Source organism: Syngnathoides biaculeatus, chromosome 14 (assembly GCF_019802595.1).
Source record: "Syngnathoides biaculeatus isolate LvHL_M chromosome 14, ASM1980259v1, whole genome shotgun sequence".
In the NCBI taxonomy this organism is placed as follows: domain Eukaryota; kingdom Metazoa; phylum Chordata; class Actinopteri; order Syngnathiformes; family Syngnathidae; genus Syngnathoides; species Syngnathoides biaculeatus.
The window spans coordinates 13,104,931-13,125,673 of NC_084653.1; the positions used below are offsets into that span (position 1 = coordinate 13,104,931).

General features: G+C 42.0%; 1 protein-coding gene across 1 annotated transcript in view; it reads left to right on the forward strand.

Annotated features, from left to right (window-relative positions):
• The window catches only part of LOC133512059 (potassium voltage-gated channel subfamily H member 7-like), a 54,338-nt gene that overhangs the window by 27,542 nt on the left and 6,053 nt on the right, over positions 1–20,743 (forward strand). Inside the window, exons 7-15 of the mRNA XM_061841308.1 lie at positions 849–1,274; positions 3,735–4,134; positions 4,216–4,415; positions 4,534–4,536; positions 5,740–5,992; positions 9,150–9,355; positions 11,895–11,982; positions 12,072–12,245; positions 16,676–16,829. Of these exons, the coding sequence (XP_061697292.1) occupies positions 849–1,274; positions 3,735–4,134; positions 4,216–4,415; positions 4,534–4,536; positions 5,740–5,992; positions 9,150–9,355; positions 11,895–11,982; positions 12,072–12,245; positions 16,676–16,829 (1,904 nt within the window). The remainder of the gene's footprint in view (positions 1–848; positions 1,275–3,734; positions 4,135–4,215; positions 4,416–4,533; positions 4,537–5,739; positions 5,993–9,149; positions 9,356–11,894; positions 11,983–12,071; positions 12,246–16,675; positions 16,830–20,743) is intronic.

The following is a 20,743-nucleotide window of genomic DNA, read 5'->3' on the forward strand; positions in this document are numbered from 1 at the left end:
ACAGAAGGCGTCATCGCTCACACTGGCTTTTACCTCATTGATCTATTTGACAGTCTCTCAGGGAGGACAATTAAGGCGAGAGAAAATTACCAAAGGTTGCAATTTTACTTTTTAATTAACGGTGGATTACACAGCGTCAACTGTGTTAGTTGACTTTTTGTCAAAATCAGCGGTTTTCAAACGGGAGTCCCTCACCCACAAATTATGTCGGATCATTAAAGAGCCTATACTTTCATTGGTATAACAAACATAATAAACCTAATAAGCTATATTATTTTTTAAAAGTTCTACATTTTAGTAGGTGACTTTTATCCAGTGTAATATTACATGAATAAAGTTTTATTTTTAAAATTCACTTAAAACATGATTTCCCGCATTGAATTTTGTATGTAATATTAGAATGTTTTCATTTTTTTTTTTTTTTGTTCTCAGGGTGGATGGACTTATAATATTTTCTGTAGTCGACTTGATCGCTGCGTGGTGGGGCGTTGCACTAGCGCACTATTTACTATCTGGCACTGGGTTCAATCCCTACTCTGCTCATGAAAAGATTAGGACTTTTTTCATTAAAAAAAAAAATACCACTTCATTCACAAAAAAAATTGCACTTTTGTTAATTTTAATCTTTTTTTTATCCATATGGCATTTGGGGGTACACATGGTACTTTTTTTTCAATGGCTTTTTGACTTTGAGGTGAAGGGATCCTTGGGGGGGAGAAAAAAACCCCAAAAGGTTTCAAAACCCTCGGTCAAAATAACCTCATAAAGATAATAAAAAGAAGTTATTTAAAAAAAAAAAAAAAAAAAAAGCCGATTTCTCCTTGTCAACTCTTGCCTGTCTCGCCCAGGTCTTGTCACTAGGAGCTGATGTTCTGCCAGAGTACAAGCTGCAGACGAACCGGATCGACAAGTTCACCATTCTTCATTACAGCCCATTCAAAGCTGTGTGGGACTGGCTGATCTTGCTGTTGGTCATCTACACGGCCATCCTCACGCCTTACTCTGCTGCCTTTCTTCTCAACGACCAAGAGGAGCAGAGGAGGCGTGAATGCGGATACTCGTGCAGCCCACTCAATGTGGTGGACCTCATCGTGGACATCATGTTCATCATTGACATCCTCATCAACTTCAGGACCACGTACGTGAACCAGAACGAGGAGGTGGTCAGCCATGCAGCCAAGATAGCAATCCATTACTTTAAAGGCTGGTTCTTAATAGACATGGTGGCAGCCATTCCCTTTGACCTGCTTATCTTCGGCTCAGGATCAGATGAGGTTTGTTATCTGTTTTTTTTTCACCTGCTTTTTCCAAAGAAGTAGTGTATTACTGCATTGTGACTCAGTCATCGCTGGACAGTCATCTCTTTATTGAGTCCAGACTTGTGCACCCAGGCCACTACTTAAAGCCTAAGTCTCTCTGTCTCGGCTGTAGGAGGATTACTTTAAATTGCATGTTTTTCTTTTTTTCTTTTTTTTTTATTTTTGAATGGTCCTCATTCTCGAATCCATTTACAAGGATTAATGGCTTACCAAATGGCAATCATTGATGCATTTATGTGCCGAGGGGGCCAACAGCACCGTGTGCACAGCTTACATGCAGATGTTAGATAGTCATTGGTAGGCTGGCTGCCAGCCTCGCCAGCTTGTTTGATGGCCCCGGATCCACTTCGGTGCTTGATCATGCTTTGTAGGCACTCCATTACACCAGAAAAGCTCCTGATTATGAATCATAAGCATCTTTTTTTGACCACTGCCGCAACTCCTGAGTCAGCTATGTGTGTCTCCTGAAATCTCAATCGCAGCTTTTTTCCATCCTTCTTAACGAAAGTCTTGAATGTGTCTTGAAAACATGCAGTACATTGTGAAGGCAAACAGCTAATAATTTATATTTTAACTCAAGCAGATTAGACAGTATGATCGCATTTCCATCTGTACATACATTTTCTATAACACTAAACAGCTGACTTTGAAGAAGAGTTGGGGTAACCCAAACTGCAAGCCACCATTCGCAGGGTTAGTATGTAATTTTGTCTGAATGAAGCTCCTCAATTCATGATAGTGAGAACACATAGAAACACAACCATCCACACTCACATTCACACCTACTGGACATTCAGAGTATTTAGTCAACTTAAAGGGGAAATCCAGTGGTTTGCATTAACAATGTATCCAATAGGTAATGTAATATGTACTCTATCTTGACAATGTGATATTAAATCCTCTCTCATTTAATAATGTTTTGAGAAGATTTTTAGCGACAGTTACGAATTTTCAGGGGCTATAGTGCTATTTCTTCATCAGATGAGTATAAATCCGAGAAATCAATGCTGGGCATCATAATGTCCCATGTAATCTAGCGTTTGGAAGAGCACGGTCCACATCACATACGCCTGTGACTCGCAAAAATGGCAGCGGCGCTGAAAATTCGTAATTGTCAATAAAAATCTTCTCAAAACACTATTAAATGAGAGAGGATTTAACATCACATTGTCAAGATAGAGTACATATTACATGACCTAATGGATACATTGTTAATGCAAACCACTGGATTTTCCCTTTAAAATGCCTGTTTTTTGGGATGTGAGAGGAAACCACAGTACCCAGAAAAAGCCCACAGAGGCACAAGGAGAGCATGCAAACTCCACACAGCCGAGGCCAGATTTTGAACAGAAATGTGAGGCAGACGTGGTAACCAGTTGTTCACCGTGCTGCCCTACTTTCTTGATCGTGAACTTAAATTTAAGTCAGGAAATAAAATGAAATGAAAAAAAAAATTTTTGAAATCAGTGGCGTCCATAACTGAAGCAGCCCATGCTTTTTGGGTGACAAGCAACCAATACAGAGCAGCCCCACCCCTCACCCATGTTTTTCCCATTGGACATATACAGTACAAAGAAAGAAGGAGCTACTTCATTAAATGATCATTGTACAGATAAACATGAGCAAACTGTTGTTACAGCTAATATTTATGGGTTATGCATTTCATTTAAAATGTATAGGTGTCCTGACTACTAGTAAAGCGGGCATTTTTCAAGGGCACACAAATTATTCTCAAAATGTGCTGCAAATAAATATGATTACAGTATGCTGACTGTATTTTTCATTGGTCTAGAAGAATAAATGAACCTCCATATAATTCTGTTTTGCGGAGCCATAAATACCCACGTTGCATTTTTTAAAATTAACTCACACTTGGTGTTTATTATAACATTTCATAATAACGACATACAATTCTGTAAGGCTTGCTGTGCCTAAATTCTCGTTGCAGCACAAAGTCAGCTCAATGAAATGCAGCAAAATGAATAGATTGTGGCACATAGTGGGACTGTGGACTCATCTCAGTATTTTAATTGTCATTTGTGGGGAATGAGTTTTCAGGTGTCGACACGCCAGGCCTAACAAAAAATAGCCCTGAATAGTATATATTATGTACATACTTACTACATATTGGCACACTGTCTTCATCCCATGTCACTGTCACAAAGAAAAGGCCATCTGAAAAGCTCATGTATATTGTCATTTCATTCGAGATTTTATAGCTCCTATAATGTGCCATCACTGTGCCAAAAACAAGAAATGACTTTTAATGGTTTTGACACCACAGGGTATCGTATCAAGTCCCCAATGTCATGGAGTAATACACAAACACAATAAACTAATTAGCGAGTTTATTACTGTTTACTGTTTATTACTGCTGTTACTAAAAGCAATTCTCATCCCCTAACATGTATTTAGACGACCACTCTGATCGGCTTGCTGAAGACAGCGAGGCTCCTTCGTCTGGTACGAGTAGCCAGGAAGCTGGACCGCTACTCTGAATATGGCGCCGCCGTATTGATGCTTTTAATGTGCATCTTTGCCCTCATCGCTCACTGGCTCGCCTGCATATGGTACGCCATTGGTAATGTGGAAAAGCCTTACTTGGAGCACAAAATTGGCTGGCTGGACAATCTGGGAGTGTCCATAGGGAAGAGATACAACTACAGTGATCCTAACTCTGGTCCGTCCATCAAGGACAAGTATGTCACTGCTCTCTACTTCACCTTCAGCAGTCTAACCAGCGTGGGATTTGGCAACGTTTCGCCAAACACAAACTCGGAGAAGATCTTTTCCATTTGTGTCATGCTGATCGGATGTGAGTACGTATGCTAGGCAGCGTCATGACCAAAGCACCCTGATAAGAAACAAATAATAAAATGCATGGTCTGCATTCCAGCCCTCATGTACGCCAGCATCTTTGGGAACGTTTCAGCCATCATCCAAAGGTTGTACTCGGGTACGGCGCGCTACCATGCGCAAATGTTACGGGTCAAAGAGTTCATCCGTTTTCATCAGATACCCAATCCACTGAGGCAGAGGCTGGAGGAGTACTTCCAGCACTCCTGGGCCTACACCAACGGAATTGACATGAACACGGTAAATAAGAAGCACACAAAACACGTATCAGATTTTATGCATAAATCTAAAGGCCAAGTGTTTTCTCTTTTATCTGCTTTACATTGTGGACTTGATGTCTTTTCTTTGGCAAGAGCAGGAGGTGCGTATCACATTTTTATTATCTTGTCTAATTCAATAGCCAAGTAGGTCACTGTGTCTGCACGGTTTCAAATAAACATTCACCCATCCCTCCAAGCCCTCTACCCCCCTCACTGTGGTATAGAAACAAGCAGGGTGGACATGGACCTGATATGCCTTCTTGTATCTAAGACTATAAGAGAGAGCAAGCCACGTCGTTCTATATTATCGGGTCAATGTTCCTCGAATCAAGTTGTCACACCAAAGGTGTTCTAACCCAAACAAAATAATGCTTAATGATGAACATTTTCAATTCAATTGAAACAAAAGATAAATGTCAAGCAAAAATCTGATTTTGCACGTGCTTCCCTGTGCTTTTGTGGGTTTTCTAAAAATACTTCAAATACTGTACAAATATGCTTTTTCCCACATTCCAAAAATACGTTAGCTAAAATCTGGAATGTCAAACTCATTCTTGTCGCATGCCACATAATTAAGGTCGTTCGGATTGTTAAACTATATAAATGTACAGTATGATCACCTCATCATATTATACAGTCTTGGCAAATATTCTTAGACCGCTGTTTTTTTTTTTTTAATTCATGTTTGGTACAACAAAAGATAAATTATCAAAAGAACACATATGTTAGGAATATTTACATTTTGGTACAGATTTTTGAGGAAGAAGAAACATCAAGCAGACACACATAAATTGCTTTAGCAGGCCATATAAAAGGATGTCGCCTGTGCTTGGAGTTTGACACCTGTCCGATAAATTTTCCATAGGTGTGAATGTGAGCATGTGAATGTGTTTGTCTTTGTGTGTCCTGTGATTGGCTGGCAACCTGTCCAAGGTGTAAAACGCCTCTCGCCCTGTCAGCTGGAATAAACTCTCGCACACCCATGACTGTAATTAGGACAAGCGCTATAGAAAATAGATGGATGGATTATTGTGATAGCGGGGGTCACCTTTTGAAACTGAAAATTACATCTTGAAAACTGTTTAATGATGATGATGGCTGCGTTTCAAGACATTTGCTCAAATTGTCTTTATATATGTTAATATTAATGGGGAATGTCATTTAACGATATATAAAGACACTGATCATGGGCACAGTGCTGGTGACCCCTTTAAACTCTTCTGAGATTAAGATTAAAATTCACTTCAAAGCCTATTGATTGATTTTTTTTAATCAGGCCCTCAATTTGCTCTGCCTCCTCGTAGGTGCTCAAAGGTTTCCCGGAGTGCCTGCAGGCAGATATTTGTCTTCACCTCAATAATAATCTTCTTCACAACTGCAAAGTGTTCCAAGGAGCCACCAAAGGCTGCCTGAGGGCCTTGGCAATGCACTTCAAGACCACTCACGCCCCTCCTGGAGACACTCTGGTCCACAGTGGAGACGTACTCACTGCCCTCTACTTCCTGTCCCGTGGGTCTATTGAGATCCTGAAAGATGACATTGTGGTCGCCATCCTGGGTAATTTGCACCTCTTGTTAACCTTATTTACTTTATTGTCTTCCACACTATGATCCTCAACTGTATTATTGTCAAGTGCAGTAGTGGATACGTACGACTTCTGTCATATCCAGGATAAATGTACATTTGAAGCGGTTTTGTTTGACAGTTTCACATTTCACAGTACGGCGTGTGCATTTTGGGATGAATTGGAAAACATCGACATTCGTGATAACTCGCTGGCCACATTATGTAATAACTATAATCCGGTGAGATCCCATACACGAGCTACAGTATGTGTGCTGTCATTCTCTCTCACACACACACTTTGAGTGTCAGAGAAGTATTTAATTCAATATGTTTCTTATTTGGCAGCATGGCGGAACCAGTGGTTAGCACATTGGCCACACAGTAATGGAGTTCAGGGTTTGAATCTCAGTTCAGGCCTTCCCGTGTGCCATCTGCATGTTCCGCTCATAGTGGCGTGGACTTTCTCAGATACTCTGGCTTCCTTCCACATTCCAAAAAAACTGCACACTAGGCTCAATGAAACCTCAAAATCCTCCATTGGTGTCAATATGAATGAGAACGTTTGGTTTTCTAAATGCGGCCTGTGATTACCAATTCAACGGGTAAATTGCCTCTCACCTAAAGCCAGCTGGGATAGGATTCTGCTTACCCATCCATGACTCTAATGATGACAAGCGCAACGGAAAAATAGATGCATGATTCGTTTGGCGATTTTTGTTTGTAGTGTTACTGAAATGCAATACATTATACATAGGTTTTTTAAGTTAAATTTTGTAAAATATTAGACATATCTCTCAGTATTATAATAATACTGAGTCAGTCATCAGAAGGTGCCTTCAAGATGTCTCCATTTCACTCAAAAACAATTGAGATTTTCAAATGAGCATTGTCTTCATTGTAGATGTTACACTTAGAATTGTGCGCTGGTCAAGCTCCTACACGTGAATATAAGTTAACTGCAATCAGACAACTTGGCACATAAAGATTATTCTGATTTTGATGTACATGTGAGCTTGCTGTCAAGGTGGACTTTTTTGGCTAATGTTAGCATTTAATAAGCACACGGTGGACCGCAATTTAGTTAGCAAGCTATGTACAGTTTAATATTTATATTTAGATTCTCTAAAAGTTTTTTTTTAATCTCAATTGATATTTCATTGTATCTGGCTCAACATGTAAAGCTTAAGATCACTAATAAAAAAAAATGGAATATGCATGCTCAAAATGACTCGTATAATTTACTCCTCATGGATAATAAAGCCAATCATTTAACCACTTACTACAGACACTAGATAGCAGAGCAATGTGTAGGACATGTCAAAATCTCATATATCCAATTCAAAAAAATTGTATAAAATAATACACATTTCGATAGACTTATTGTACAAATGTTTGGCCCCATCAGACCTCAGCGTTTCATTATTCTTGGCACATTTTCATGATGCCTAAGTGATTCTGATAAAGGACACTTCAGGCACTTTACAGTAATGATGACAAGAAATATAATGACAAACCACTATTATTATAAATAGCTCACGGTGAGTCTCAATCAAAATGTAATATTTTCACCTTTGTAAAGCTGAATTGTGAAGCGAAGGTATTCATGTAAAAATCACACAACCGACATTATCTGGCAGAAAAGGGTTCATCTTCAGTTTTCGAAGAACGTGGTGGTAGTTTTTTGGGGGGCGGTGTAATTGTTCTGGTTAAAATACCTTATGTTGCCACATTTTGACAAGACGCTGCCCTCAACACTTCTGTCGTCGGCTGAGGACGAGGCGCTGGCATTTCTATTAAGTGGATCTATAAAAGGTTGTTAAAAGAGCACGGGCAACTGTCAGCTAGTTCTTGACAGCACATATCGAGAGAGAGAGAGAGAGAGAGAGAGAGAGAGACAAAGAGAAAGAGAGATACACACCGTGAACAATTTTAATCTTATCTGAGTATGTAATATTTTGTTACTGCGATACACCCATTCAAATAATGCAAAGCTAGGTGATCTTGGATTAAAAGTGCATTCCTCCATGGGATGAATGCACTCCAAAGCCAAGCCTGACACAATGAGGCTTAAGCACGGGCGGCTGAATCACACCGTCCCATTATTAACATCCACACCGAAAATGTCACTGATCCCATTGATCGGTCTATTTACACTCCAGCATACAGCGAGAGGTGAAAAAGATGCTTCGTCAGCACCACTTTGCTCCATTTCTTCGGGGCAAAACCTGCATTTTAGCACAATGCCACACATGAAGTATGAGACTCACCTGGAGCCAACTAAGAAAATGTCTGTATATTGTGTCCTGAACGTGACCATATTATAACATCTTCAGCTATGCCGTGCTCATATGCTCCCTGAGGGGTTTCTTTTGCTCCTGAGGTAGCTCGACTTCAGCACCATTGCATAAATTGAATCATTAGGTAGGTTTCCATGCTCATTCGTGCATGAGCCCAAGAAATCATTTTGGACTTACTCAATAGAAAGGTCTGAAAAGTCTTGGATCTGTATCTTTTGGCTTCATTACGCAAGAATAACTTCCATTCCAGCTAATTTTTTTCCATGCTTCTTTTTATTAAGGTCACAGGTATATTGGAGTCTGTCCCAGCTGGATTTGAGAGAGAGGCATGGTGCGCCTTTGAATGGTCGCCAACCAATCACATGGCACATATAGACAAAAAGTCATACAGATCATTAATGGACGATTTAATTTATAATCAATCTATTCCAATTTTTTGGAATGTGGCAAGAAGCGAGAGCATCCAGCGAAAACACGTGCAAACTTCATCATGGAAACCCTGATTTGAGAAATTGCTGCACTCAACAACGAGGCACTCTAACACAACCAGGTCAAACACGCTCAAGTTCAGAAATAGAAAAATTGGGTGAAAATGGTGAAAAAGTTTTAACACTATCTCTACAATGGAGTACTCCATAGCTTTCAGTCTTTGCGTGTTTTCCTCAATTAACTTCAAACGGGAGTAATATATTTTGAAACAAATCTCTGAATTCATTTTGTACGGTCTTTATAAAAATACTTTACGATCAAACTAAACAAAAAGATGAAGTGTTCATATTAGCTTCACATGCATCGCAAATAGAGTGCTCACGTATTGATCTTTTGTCTGTTTGTGTGTTTGTCACAATCAGGTAAAAATGACATCTTTGGTGAAATGATCCATCTATTTCCCAAACCTGGAAAGTCCAACGCTGACGTCCGGGCTCTTAGTTACTGCGACCTGAGTACCATCCAGAGGGAGGATCTTCTGGAGGTGTTGGACATGTATCCAGAGTTTGCCGACTACTTCTTTGCCAACCTGGAGCTGACCTTCAATCTCAGAGATGAGTCTGCGAAGGTACAAGATCATGTTATTAAAGCACCCTGTGTTCAAATACATTATACCTTGACTTATGAGTTTAATTTGCTGAGGGGATGACCTCAGTTTAGTCACATATCAAGTTAATTATGCCCATTGAAATTAATTGAAATACCATTAATCTGTCCAGGCTACCCAAAAAGCAACATTTTTAAATTTAAGATAAGAAGCACTGTATTGAGAAATACAACATAAATACAAAAACAAATTAAATTACAATATAAAGAAACAATGAGTGATATAAAGTCTCACACATTAATTCTAATATTAATGTGCTAGGATCTCTGACTCCAGCTCCTATTTTGGCCATTCACCACATGATTAATTTAGTGTTTTCATTTTGTATTCATGTGTTTGATAGTTTCTCTCATTTGATAAATGGCTGAAAGTGCATCAGCGACTTTCGTTTTCTTTTATAATTGACTTTACTCGAGCAGTGACAATTTTGAAAATGGAATATAAATCAAATTTTGACCTAGACCATATAGCAGGAAAAAATGCAGTATGTTGAAAAAAAATGTGTAAGTTGTGGCACTCTTAAGTCAAGGTACCATATAAACAGAAGAGTCATGACTTAACCCATTAAACTCAATTATTATCTCTGCACTCTAAGCGAAAAAATTGTACTAGGACTCCAAGCCCACGGAGACCAGAATTAACGTCGGTATCACGCGTTCTAGTCAAGCAATTCAAGTTTATTTCAGTTAGGGATGAAGAGGAGAAGAAAATTCGTTGTCCATGACTGATCTCGTATAGTTGAAGGGACCTAATGTCCCCTCACTGTGCCTGCTGGCTGAAGTTATGTTACAAAGGGAGTTGCGTGTCTATATGTGCTTGTGTCTCATCTGCAGATGATGGCGTGTGCATTTAGGAGAAGCACATTTCTTTCTTGTTAGCATGCTGCCTTCTCGATTTGTTTTGACAGTCGGCAACAGTTTGAAAGCGCACTACTGACGTTGACAGGACTTAAGTGGAACACTAATGACTTCTTTTTTTTTTTTGATTGAACTGATCACTGTGTTTTCCAATTTACAAATGTCAATTATTTTCATTCACTAAAATGTGATGAAATGTTAGTTTTTCAAGTTCCCTTCGTAAGAGCACCGTACATTCAGTTACAAAGATGGAAAATAAACTTGCAGCATCAAATTAGAAATGGTTTCACAATAACATTTCTTTATGTTAATATTGTCAGAAGACGGATGACCTTCATTGATGTACTAGAAACACTTCCCCTCAGAATATTGTTTTAAAACTGAATTCCATTATTCTACAGATAATAAAGTACAGTTGTTGCTAAAAACACAATTCACATTTTCAAATATAGTTGGTGCATTGCAATACGATTTTAATTCTTTGTGTGACTATGACTTAAAACATTCATATCGCAAATCATCTTAACATTAATGGAAATTCCACCGAACCATTCTACGGAGCCCTTAAAGTGACATTGAAAAAAAAAACCTAAATGGTAGTAGCTTACTCATTTTAATGAGTAACTCTGTCATTGTAATGAGTAACTTACTCATGATTCTGTTACTCATTGTAACTCGTGAATAAGTTACTCATTACAGTGAGAGTGTCGAAAAACGGCTACCAAAGGGTCGTAGCTTATTTACCTACTACCAGCTTCCTGCGTTCAGGTAGTCGTAGCTTATTTACCTGCAAGTGGTAGCTTCCTGAATAAGGAATAAGGGTCTTTTATTCATGCCCACATGAAATGGATTAGTTACTCATTACAATTAGAATGTTTCTCATTACAATGAGAAACTTACTTATTACAATGAGAAACTAGTTAGTTTTGGGGGGTTTTCAATGACCCTTTAGGGGCTCCATACCATTCCAGCCTTTGAGTTGTTTTTTTTTTTTTTTTTTTTTTTATGTTTTTGTTTTTTACTGCATAGCATTCTAGAATTGTACTTTATAAAAACACAGTAATACCATAATTAAACAGAAGTTAAGAAATTAAGCAGTTTGTGTATCATGACTAGTTGACTGTTGGATTAGTTTGTCTTTGTGTGTTGATTCACCGTTTGTGCTCAAATATCTGTTCCTTAAAGTGTAATAACACTGCCACGTAGATGCTATTCATTAGACAAAATGGGTCTTTTTTGTGTGTGTGTTAGCATAAAGCTTGTGGTCTTTAAAGCAAAGTGAGATGTTTTTTTTAAATACACAATGTGTAATTGTATTTGTTGATTAGACAGTAAACTAGGATTGGCATTAAACAGCTTGAAGCCTTTTTTCTTTGAAGAATTATATTGCTTGTTGTGAAGTGAGTTTAGTTCATTGTCACCATACAGTGCTAAAGTCTCAAATTCTTGATTTCAGGTGAAAGGGGAAAAACGTAATCCAAAAAATGGCTCATATCTCACCGTAGTGGTTTAGTTTTTCAACTAAAGATATTATAACAGTGCAAGTGGGTGTGGCTTTTGCTCTTTGCCTATGTGTTGGGAGACAAATGACATCCACAGTGATATAGTTCTTAACATGTACAATACTATTTATATTATTGCAGCCTCCCAGTCTCGAGAGCTGTGACTCAGATGGTGAGGGCACCAGGAGTATTAAAAGAAGGATTTCATTCACACCAGAGCCACCCAAAGGTAAACTTTCAATAGAGAATCAATACACGGGAACTACAGCGTCCTATTTCATTCTTAGTGGATGACCAGCGTTATTTGCTGTTCCCCAGTGGAAAACAATGAAGTCAGTACAGAACTGGAAAGCGGGAGGGAGTCAAACCTATGCCTAAAGAGATGTTCCGAAGTCCGGGGTCCCTCGACACCCAGCAGCCCTGTTCTGGACTCTAATCGTCTCGGACACAACGAGGTCACAAACGGCTTGAGGAGAAGTCCATCTTTTCAAGGTAATGTGTTTGTTCGCCTTGGAAAAAAAAAAAAAAAGCTGTGTGAATTGCATTTACTCTTTCTTGAAATAGAGAGCAACAGAGAAGCCTTTTATTGCATGCACACGGTACATCAGGTCCATTGCGTTATGGTAGCAATCACCAATGAACGTTCAAGTAAGAAATACTGTACATCACATTACATAATCTTCCTACTACTTGTGACTCTCCCCTGTATTATCTGTCTACATGTGGTGTTCTACTATTTGTGTTCCAAATTCACTACTTAGAGGGTTACAACACAGAGATAAAGATGCTGATCTTTAGCCCATTATCTATTGACACGAGCTGTTCTCACATTTGTGTTCAAATATTCATTACTTAAAGGATAACAACAGCGATAACAATGCTTATCGTTAGCCCACCTGTGGAGTTTTGTATTCCATCCATCCATTTTCTGAGCCACTTATCCTCACAATGGTCATGGGAGTGCTGGAGCCTATCCCAGCCGTCTTGTTAATATTAAGATAGAGTTGTCTAAAGCCACTCACTCCTTTCTTTTAATGCACTACACACACCTGTCTATGGGGGGCAGCAGTGCCCGACACTCCTTCCCCCCACCCTGAGCCACTCTGGTTTTTAATACACCAAATCACTTTGGGGTCTGATACACAGAGTAAGGCTAATGACTGCCAGTTGAGGACCTTGCAGTCATAGTAACAGGAGCAGCGAGGGAGTTCTCAGTCGGCTCATACCATGGGACCATGCATCTCTGGGTTGTTGGCTGTCTGGCATGGGGGCTACCCTCTCATGTCTCACGGCTGCTCTTTGGGATCCCCACCCTCCTAGTCAAACACTCCTATACGCCTTCCTTTCCACCAAACAGAGGAGACTGTCTCTGCTTTGGTCTGGGCAGGGAATGGATTCATTTTGGGTCTAGCGGGTTTTTTGAAGAATTGTTCACCATTTGCTTTTTGTGAAAGGAATTGAGGTCACTGCCACCATACTTTCCTGTATTTCTAATTTTTGCTTGCAAGTCAAAGCAGATATTGCAGATCAGTGACTCCAACCTCTTCAACAATGATGTGCTTTGTTGACTTCTTGTGGCATCAATGTAAAGTGAAGTGAGTTGAGGAGGTTCATGCTGTTAGCTAATATTTTGTGGCATCTCTAGGCAATTATTATTATTATCATTTGCTGCTTGGCTTGGTCCCTATCCCTAGCAAATATGCTTAACCTTATGTTAGAGTGATTGTCTTTGCCTACTTTTCAGTGCAACATATATACTTGTCTACTGTGGGAATCACTCCCAGTAAAATTTACAATCTGTGATTTACAGTTAAATTTTATAGGTGATAGGTACAGTATACCAACTGTCAAACTGTAAGGAGAGTTATAGAGGGCTGCAGTTGCCACCTGTTTATTGTACTGCAGGAGAAGAAGAAAACCCATAAACACAGTTAGCACGCTCAAACAGGAGCTGCTGTAACCTACAGCTCATGTCCAGTCAAGTACATGAAGATTCAATCGCCAGTCCAAAAGACCCCACCTCTTAAAAGCACATATCTAGCACAAATTTTCTGTATTTTCTGTAAATTTTGTTTGAATTTTTTGGGGTGGTTTTAAAGTATTTTTACAATGTGTTTAAAATTTTAAAAAGTAAATGATGGGAGGGATAAAACAAAATACGAATAAAAATACCGTGTTCTATATTTAGATCAACTCTCCATATCACTGATTTTCACCTTTTGTGGGTGTAACATGCCCTACAACACATCCGCCAGTGCAGTGACATTAAAACATCAACGCAGCATCTTCTCGTTGGACACAGCAACCAATGCTAACGATCCATGTTGCTGTAAATAGCAGCTATAACTGGACACTGCAGTGTGGTGCAACAAATGAGAGCATCAATGATGGACCTTTTCAAGGCTGCCATTTCCATACACACCAGTTTGATGGTTCTGTTTACTGTCACAGCCTCAGTATGCAACACGTCACTATGTGACGTCTTTATGATTTTACAACATTTTCTCCAAAAACCCTACACACAGCCAGAGACTCTGACATGACACACTGTTTTCTAACAGCTCACAAACTTTCACTAAAACCAGTAGATTCAGCAAAGCAATAATTTAGGAAATTATTCCATTTGATTGTTTACTACTTATGCTGTGACATTTGTTAGGATAAGTGATTCAGAAAATGGATGAATGGTTTACTAGTTAGTATCTATTTGCTCTCCAAAATATGAACAAATTATTGTAGTGTTGTTGTGTGCCGACAACAGACATACTGAACATGTTTTGAATCAAATGTAAAAGTTACCAAATAAATTAATGATGATTCTTGTAATAGGGATGATGACCAGTCCAGAATGTACCCCGCCTCCCGCTTGAAGTTATGAAAATGGTCTAGATTAGAAACGCCTATGCCAGTCTGTAAGACATTGGCTTTAAAATGATCATAAGTACATGACACAAAAACCAACCTTTGTCAATCCAATTCAAACAGAGGACAATGGTACTGGAGCAGCACCTGAATCCTTTCCTATAGTGAGAAAAAAATAATATCACCCAACTCCTACTTATGGCCCCGTCACACCATGGCGTTCTAGTCAGAGTTCTATAGCATTTGAGGAAACGTTGGTAGTCGCCCATGGTCGCCGGGATAGCGCCAGAAGAGCGTTGTTTGAACGCTAGTGAACGTCAATGATCGCTGGGAATCGGTGGAGAACGCCGGTCCGGAAAAAAAGTTTTGAACATGCACAAAAGTTCTCACCAAGACCAGCGTTCATCAACGTTTAATTTTAAACGCTGCAGAACGTTCAAGAACATTCGTGGAACGTTTTACTAACGTTCGCCGAGCGTTGCACACGTTTGGCTATCGTTAGTCAGTCGTTACTGTAGCGTTACTTGGTTGTTACTTAATCGTTTGCTTTGCAGGGAACGACTCACTGGCGACCTGTTGACGACCAGTGAACAATCCCCTAGCGCACACAGCATGTAACTAAAGTCAAACGAACGTTGAGCGTCATTCGAGCGTTTCCCGGACGTCCATGCATATGGGTATATAAACCGATGCTTGGGATTCTTACTTGCAGCGCTAGTTGCCGAAGTCCGCACCCCACCTTTTTTTCGTCTAGGCGGCATGATGCTGACTGTTCAAACTCACGAGAACAACTGAAATGAGAATTAAATTTCCAACATTTTCTTTCCCGTTCCACTGTAAAAATTACACGCCAGAAAAACGCTATTCTGTCGTTATTCACCCGTTTAGTCACACGCTCAACACGCTCATCTAATGTTGACAAATTGCTCGTTGCGCGCCAGTGACACGTTAGCACACACTAATGGTTTTTGGGGTATCTTATTTCGTCGCTGTTACACGCTTCTCGTGCGTTAGACACACGTTAATCACACGCCAGATGTGTCACCCGTGTTTGAGAACGCTAAAAAATACAACGATTGAAATCTTCAGAGAATGTTGACCAAAACGTCATGGTGTGATGGAGCCTTTAATAACATCCACAGTGGCTTACAGTTAAAATACTGGCAACAATAACTGGAGGACTGGTTTAAGATGTCAAGTTATAGCACTTTATCACTGAAAGACAGCAAATTGGGTGGAGAAAATCAAATTTGAGGGGGGAGTGGCTGTACATTTGTTGTTAAAATCTTATTTTCCAACTAAGTGCTGTGGGGTTATACTTACACAAGCAACATACATTTTTTTTTAATTGGGGGTCAGGGGACGTCTCCAACTTTATGGGTGCTGGCATTTATTTGGGAGTGCTTTAGGAACACCAAAAATGGGTGAGAAACACCAGTGGTGCAGAATCGCTGCGCCATAACCACTTGCAGTTCAAACATAGCAAGGGTCTAACATTTTGTACAGTTGACCAAATGGATGTTACTTCTACTACTAGAACACAATAGTGTTTCCTGATAAGGGTTCTATCTATTGTTCCTTTGACTTTCTCAGGGGATGCTGAGGCCGTGTGAGGACAAAGAACAGTGTCACTAGTGAGAAAAAAAGACATGATAGAGAATAGGGCTCCTCGTATCTTTATGGCTCATCGTGCTAGTACAAAGCCACCTGCACACACTGCATCCACAGATAGACAAGCCATACAAGCGGCTATATTTCTTTATTATTATTATTCCAAAAAGGCTCCTGACTCACATGATTGGAGAGCAAGCGCAATGACACAAGGTGTCCAGCTGTGATAACAACGGGCTTCGTTTGCCACTTGAAAACATTGCTCTAGTAATTCTACTGGGACAAAGGCCTGATGTATTACAAAAAAGAACCTACACTCAGCAAGCTTTTTGAGATTAATTACAGCCTGTTTTAACAAGCAAGATTGTTTTGTTTTTTTAAGTGGTGACGTCGTTGTGCTCCACATGTATGTGTGTAAAGCATGCATGTTTCTTTTGCACTCTCTGCAGATCTGTGCTGTGATAAATGGGTGTGCAAGAAGTCTAGAGACTACCTGGATGAGTCAGCACAGTTCCAGGAGCTGAGAGACGATAATTCGGCCAGCGAACTTACCTACGGTGAGGTGGAACAGCGCTTAAATCGGCTGCAAGAGCATTTAAACAGGTATGCATTTTTTTTTTTTTTTTTGGGGGGGGCAAGATCAGCATACAGATGGTCCTTTCTCAAAGTGGAATCTTTAAAGTAGAACATAATCTGATTCAGATTTAGAGTCAACTTCCCCATCAAAAGAAATGAATTCTACACTAGCAGAGTGGCCTGCAAACTCAGTAATGTGCAAAAAATTATTCATTATGATGATTTTAAAAAGTGCATCCCTATTGTACACATGGGACTGGTACAACAAAACAAAAATACTAAACCAATTTAATTACTCCCTACCACAGATCGCTCTCTCCATGCACGCATTGCACCTCACTTAAAGGGAATGAACAAATTAAGCTGCTGTGATGGGGGAGAATAAAGTCAGCTTCGTTCAGTTTACTTTGAGAGAGTGATCAGTTGAACAGAACAAGGTTTCTAGTGGGGGAAGAAAACAAAGACAAAAGACAAAGCGCTTGTTATAACGAGAATGTGAGTAAAATAAAAATAAACAAATCATTAAATATTTGTTACAAAGCAACATTAAATGTAGCTATTGCCTGGGGCTGTACTTTCCAAAAAGTGCTACACCCTGTGAGAGAGGACAGAACCAGATAGGACAGGACAGGGACAGGAGAAGAAGCGTGCAGGACAAGGGTCGGGAATCCAGATATACACCTGGAAAGTGTTAGAATTAAGTAAACTATAAAAGTCTATAGACCAAAGTGGGAGGGATACACAAACAATTTGCGTATTCAGATGTTATTTCTTGTAACAATTGAGTGGCCCCACACCAACTGAAAGAGTCCTAGGAGTGTGTGCCTGCAGACATATGCGAGTGAATTGACAGTGTTTTACATGCACCAAGACCGACAGTAATGTCCCGTGATTGTTGTGTCTGCCCCAGGCTGAGGACCCCACCCAATTAATCGAGGGCGGGATCGGGACCACATTCAAAATTCAGGGGGGCAGACAGCCCCTTTTGTTAAAGACGTCAGTTGTGTGCCTCTGCGAGATTACAACAACCCCGTATAACTCGCCCCCTTGCAGTTATACCATGTGCGCGTCGGATTTGGCCTCGTGAGTAAAAGGGAGCCCAAAACATTTGAGAAGCCTCCAGCCCATGTGGCAATGCAATATTTCATGTCTATACTCATAAATAAACAGTAAATATAAAATACCTCTTGTGTCCATAGTTTTTTTTACATCACAGTACCTGATATTCATCATATAGTTCAGACCAGGAAAAGTGTCTGTGATGTAAAACTTACTACAAAATCATCTAGTGTTATTTAAGTTGTAGTACCAATGAGAGTCTTTTGTTGTATCATATAGAATGAAAATGGTCATGATGAGCTAGTGGTTAGCACATCTGCGTAACAGTTCTGAGGTTTGGGGTCAGAATCCCAAATCCAGCAGTTCTGTGAGGCATTTGCATGTTCTCCCTTCGTTCCTGTGGATTTTCTCAAGGTGCTCCAACTTCTCCCACTTTCCAAAAACATGCATGTTACGTTCACTAAAATTGTTCACAGGTGTGGAGGTGGTTGAGAGGGGTTGATTGTCTATATATGCCCTGTGATTGCTGCCGACTAATCCCGGGTGTAACTCGCATCTCGCCCAAAGTAAACTGAGAAGTTAGTTCAATAACTGAACTTTTAATCCTTAAGAGTTTGTTTTTAAAATATGCATTTATCTACGTTGCATTTATCTGCAATACATTTTAATTGAATTGTAATTCAAGTGGGGTTTTTTTTCTCAACATTTAAATGCAGTATTGATATTGAAACTGTGAGTAATTGTCATGATCCTGCCGCTCCAGCACAAGCTGTGCGGGTGCGCTAATTGGGAGGCACACACCTGTGCCTCATGCGGGCTGATCATCCCCCGTATATATAGGACCCTGTGACGACTGGTTCTCCGCCAGTTCGTTGAGCTTCATGCCCCGTTCCAGCACTCTCGTTTCCCTGATTGAACCTGTGTGTACCGACCTTCGTCCGTTCTCCGACCAACCCCGTAAGCCTGACTACTTCGATACTTCTGCCTGCGCTGATTGTTTCCCCGTGTACCGACTCCTGCCTGTTCGCTCATCTGTTCTCTTCGCCCGACGTCACAACTACCGCTGCTGCACCGGACTGCCTGCTCGATCCCCGACCTCTGCATACAGTAAACGTGTCTCTTCTTGAACTACCTTGCATCTTCCGAGTTCCTGCATTTGGGTCCTACTCTCGTTTCTGATGGGACGTGACAGAACGAACTGGCCATCACAGGACCCAGCAGGAAAGACCCGGCGTCGCCGGGACCGACGCGAGGTAGACCGTCTGCCGGAGGACCAAGCCTGCCCAATCCGGGTAGGCTCCCTGATGTCCTCCACTTCCGTGTCTTACGCTCCGCCAGCGAGGTATGAATACGTCCCGAACACGACCCGCCCGGCTCCTCATATTCTTCTGGACTCTGACTTTTGGGAATATGAGGAGGACCGTGATTTGTATGCCCGGCTGCCTGAGTACGACTCCGACGACTTTGATTTTGAGTCTCTTTGCCCGGCTTTTGATCCCAGTCAGTTTGCCCCGCCTCCCCGCGTTTCCAGCACCCGAGCGACTTCGCCCGGTAGATCCAAGTGCACCTATCGGTACGAGGGAACCCGCTTGGCCATCTACCCGGGACCTCCGCGTGGCGGCCAGAGGTGACGCCCCGGCCGGGCGCTCCCTGGTGTCTCTCGCTGCGCGGCAACGAAGACACCGTCCTCCCACTCCTCGCCGGCAACGGTGAGACCGGCAGATCCGCAGCTTGTGGCGAAGCTTACAGCCCAGAGGGAGGAGGAGGCGTTCTGTCGCGAAATGCGGGCGCAGATAGAGAGGCAGAGCGCGGAATTGGCGGCTCTCACGGCCCAGGTCCGGCAGGGATTGGCAAACAAGCCGAGCTACTCTGACGTCGCAACGGCGACGGACTCGCTGCTGATGCAGGCTCACGTGGCAGTTGGAACTGACCCGCTTCCGAGACACGCCCACGTGTCAGTTTCGACTGACTCTCCGCCTGCTCAGGTTCACGTTGCCGTGGAAACCGACCCGCCCCCTTGTCAAGTGCACGCCACAGTGGGAAGACTCTCCACCTCGCCAAGTGCACGTCGCAGTGGTGGCGGTTCCGAGCAGAGCTCACGCGGCAGTCGGAACTGACCCGCTCCCGAGACACGCCCACGTGTCAGTTTCGACTGACTCTCCGCCTACTCAGGTTCACGTTGCCCTGGAAACGGATTCGCCACCGAGCCACGCCCACGTTGCCGTTTCAACGGATGCAGTGCAAGCTCACGTGGCAGTGGGGACCGACCCGACGCCGCCTCACGTTGCTGTCCAGGAGGTGGCGACGTCTCCACAGCCGCTTCTCGTCCGTGCTCTGGAGTGGCAGTGGCGACTGGTCCGCGGACGCTCTACACTCCTGCTCTGTCGGTGACCGGCCCGCGGTCGCTCCCCGTTCCTGCTCTGTCGGCGACGGGCACGCCCTCACGTTCCTGTCCAGGAGGTGGCGACAGTTCCTCAGCCGCCGCACGCTCCCGTCCAGGAGGAGTTGGTGATGCTGCTGACCAGGAGGGGGCAGCGATGGCGCCGCCTTCTCACATTGCTGACCAGGAGGGGGCGGCGATGGCGCCGCCTTCTCACGTTGCTGTCCAGGATGAGCTGGGGAGTTCTGTGGAGCCACCCTGGAGCTGGAGAGACTACGGGAGGGTGGTGGTCATTGCTCTGGTCCTTCTCTCCATCATCCTATTCGCTCCAGATGGCTCCAAGCCTCGGTGGCGACCAGTCCCTGGTCGTCTCGCAACCACGGCGTGGGAGGTTCTCATCCAGAGCAGTTGCCTGCCACGTTCTGGTTCCTGCCTCGCCGTTTGGTTCCTCACAGAGGTCGTCCGCCCGAATCGCCCCGTGGGGACCCTGGTGCTTGGCGTC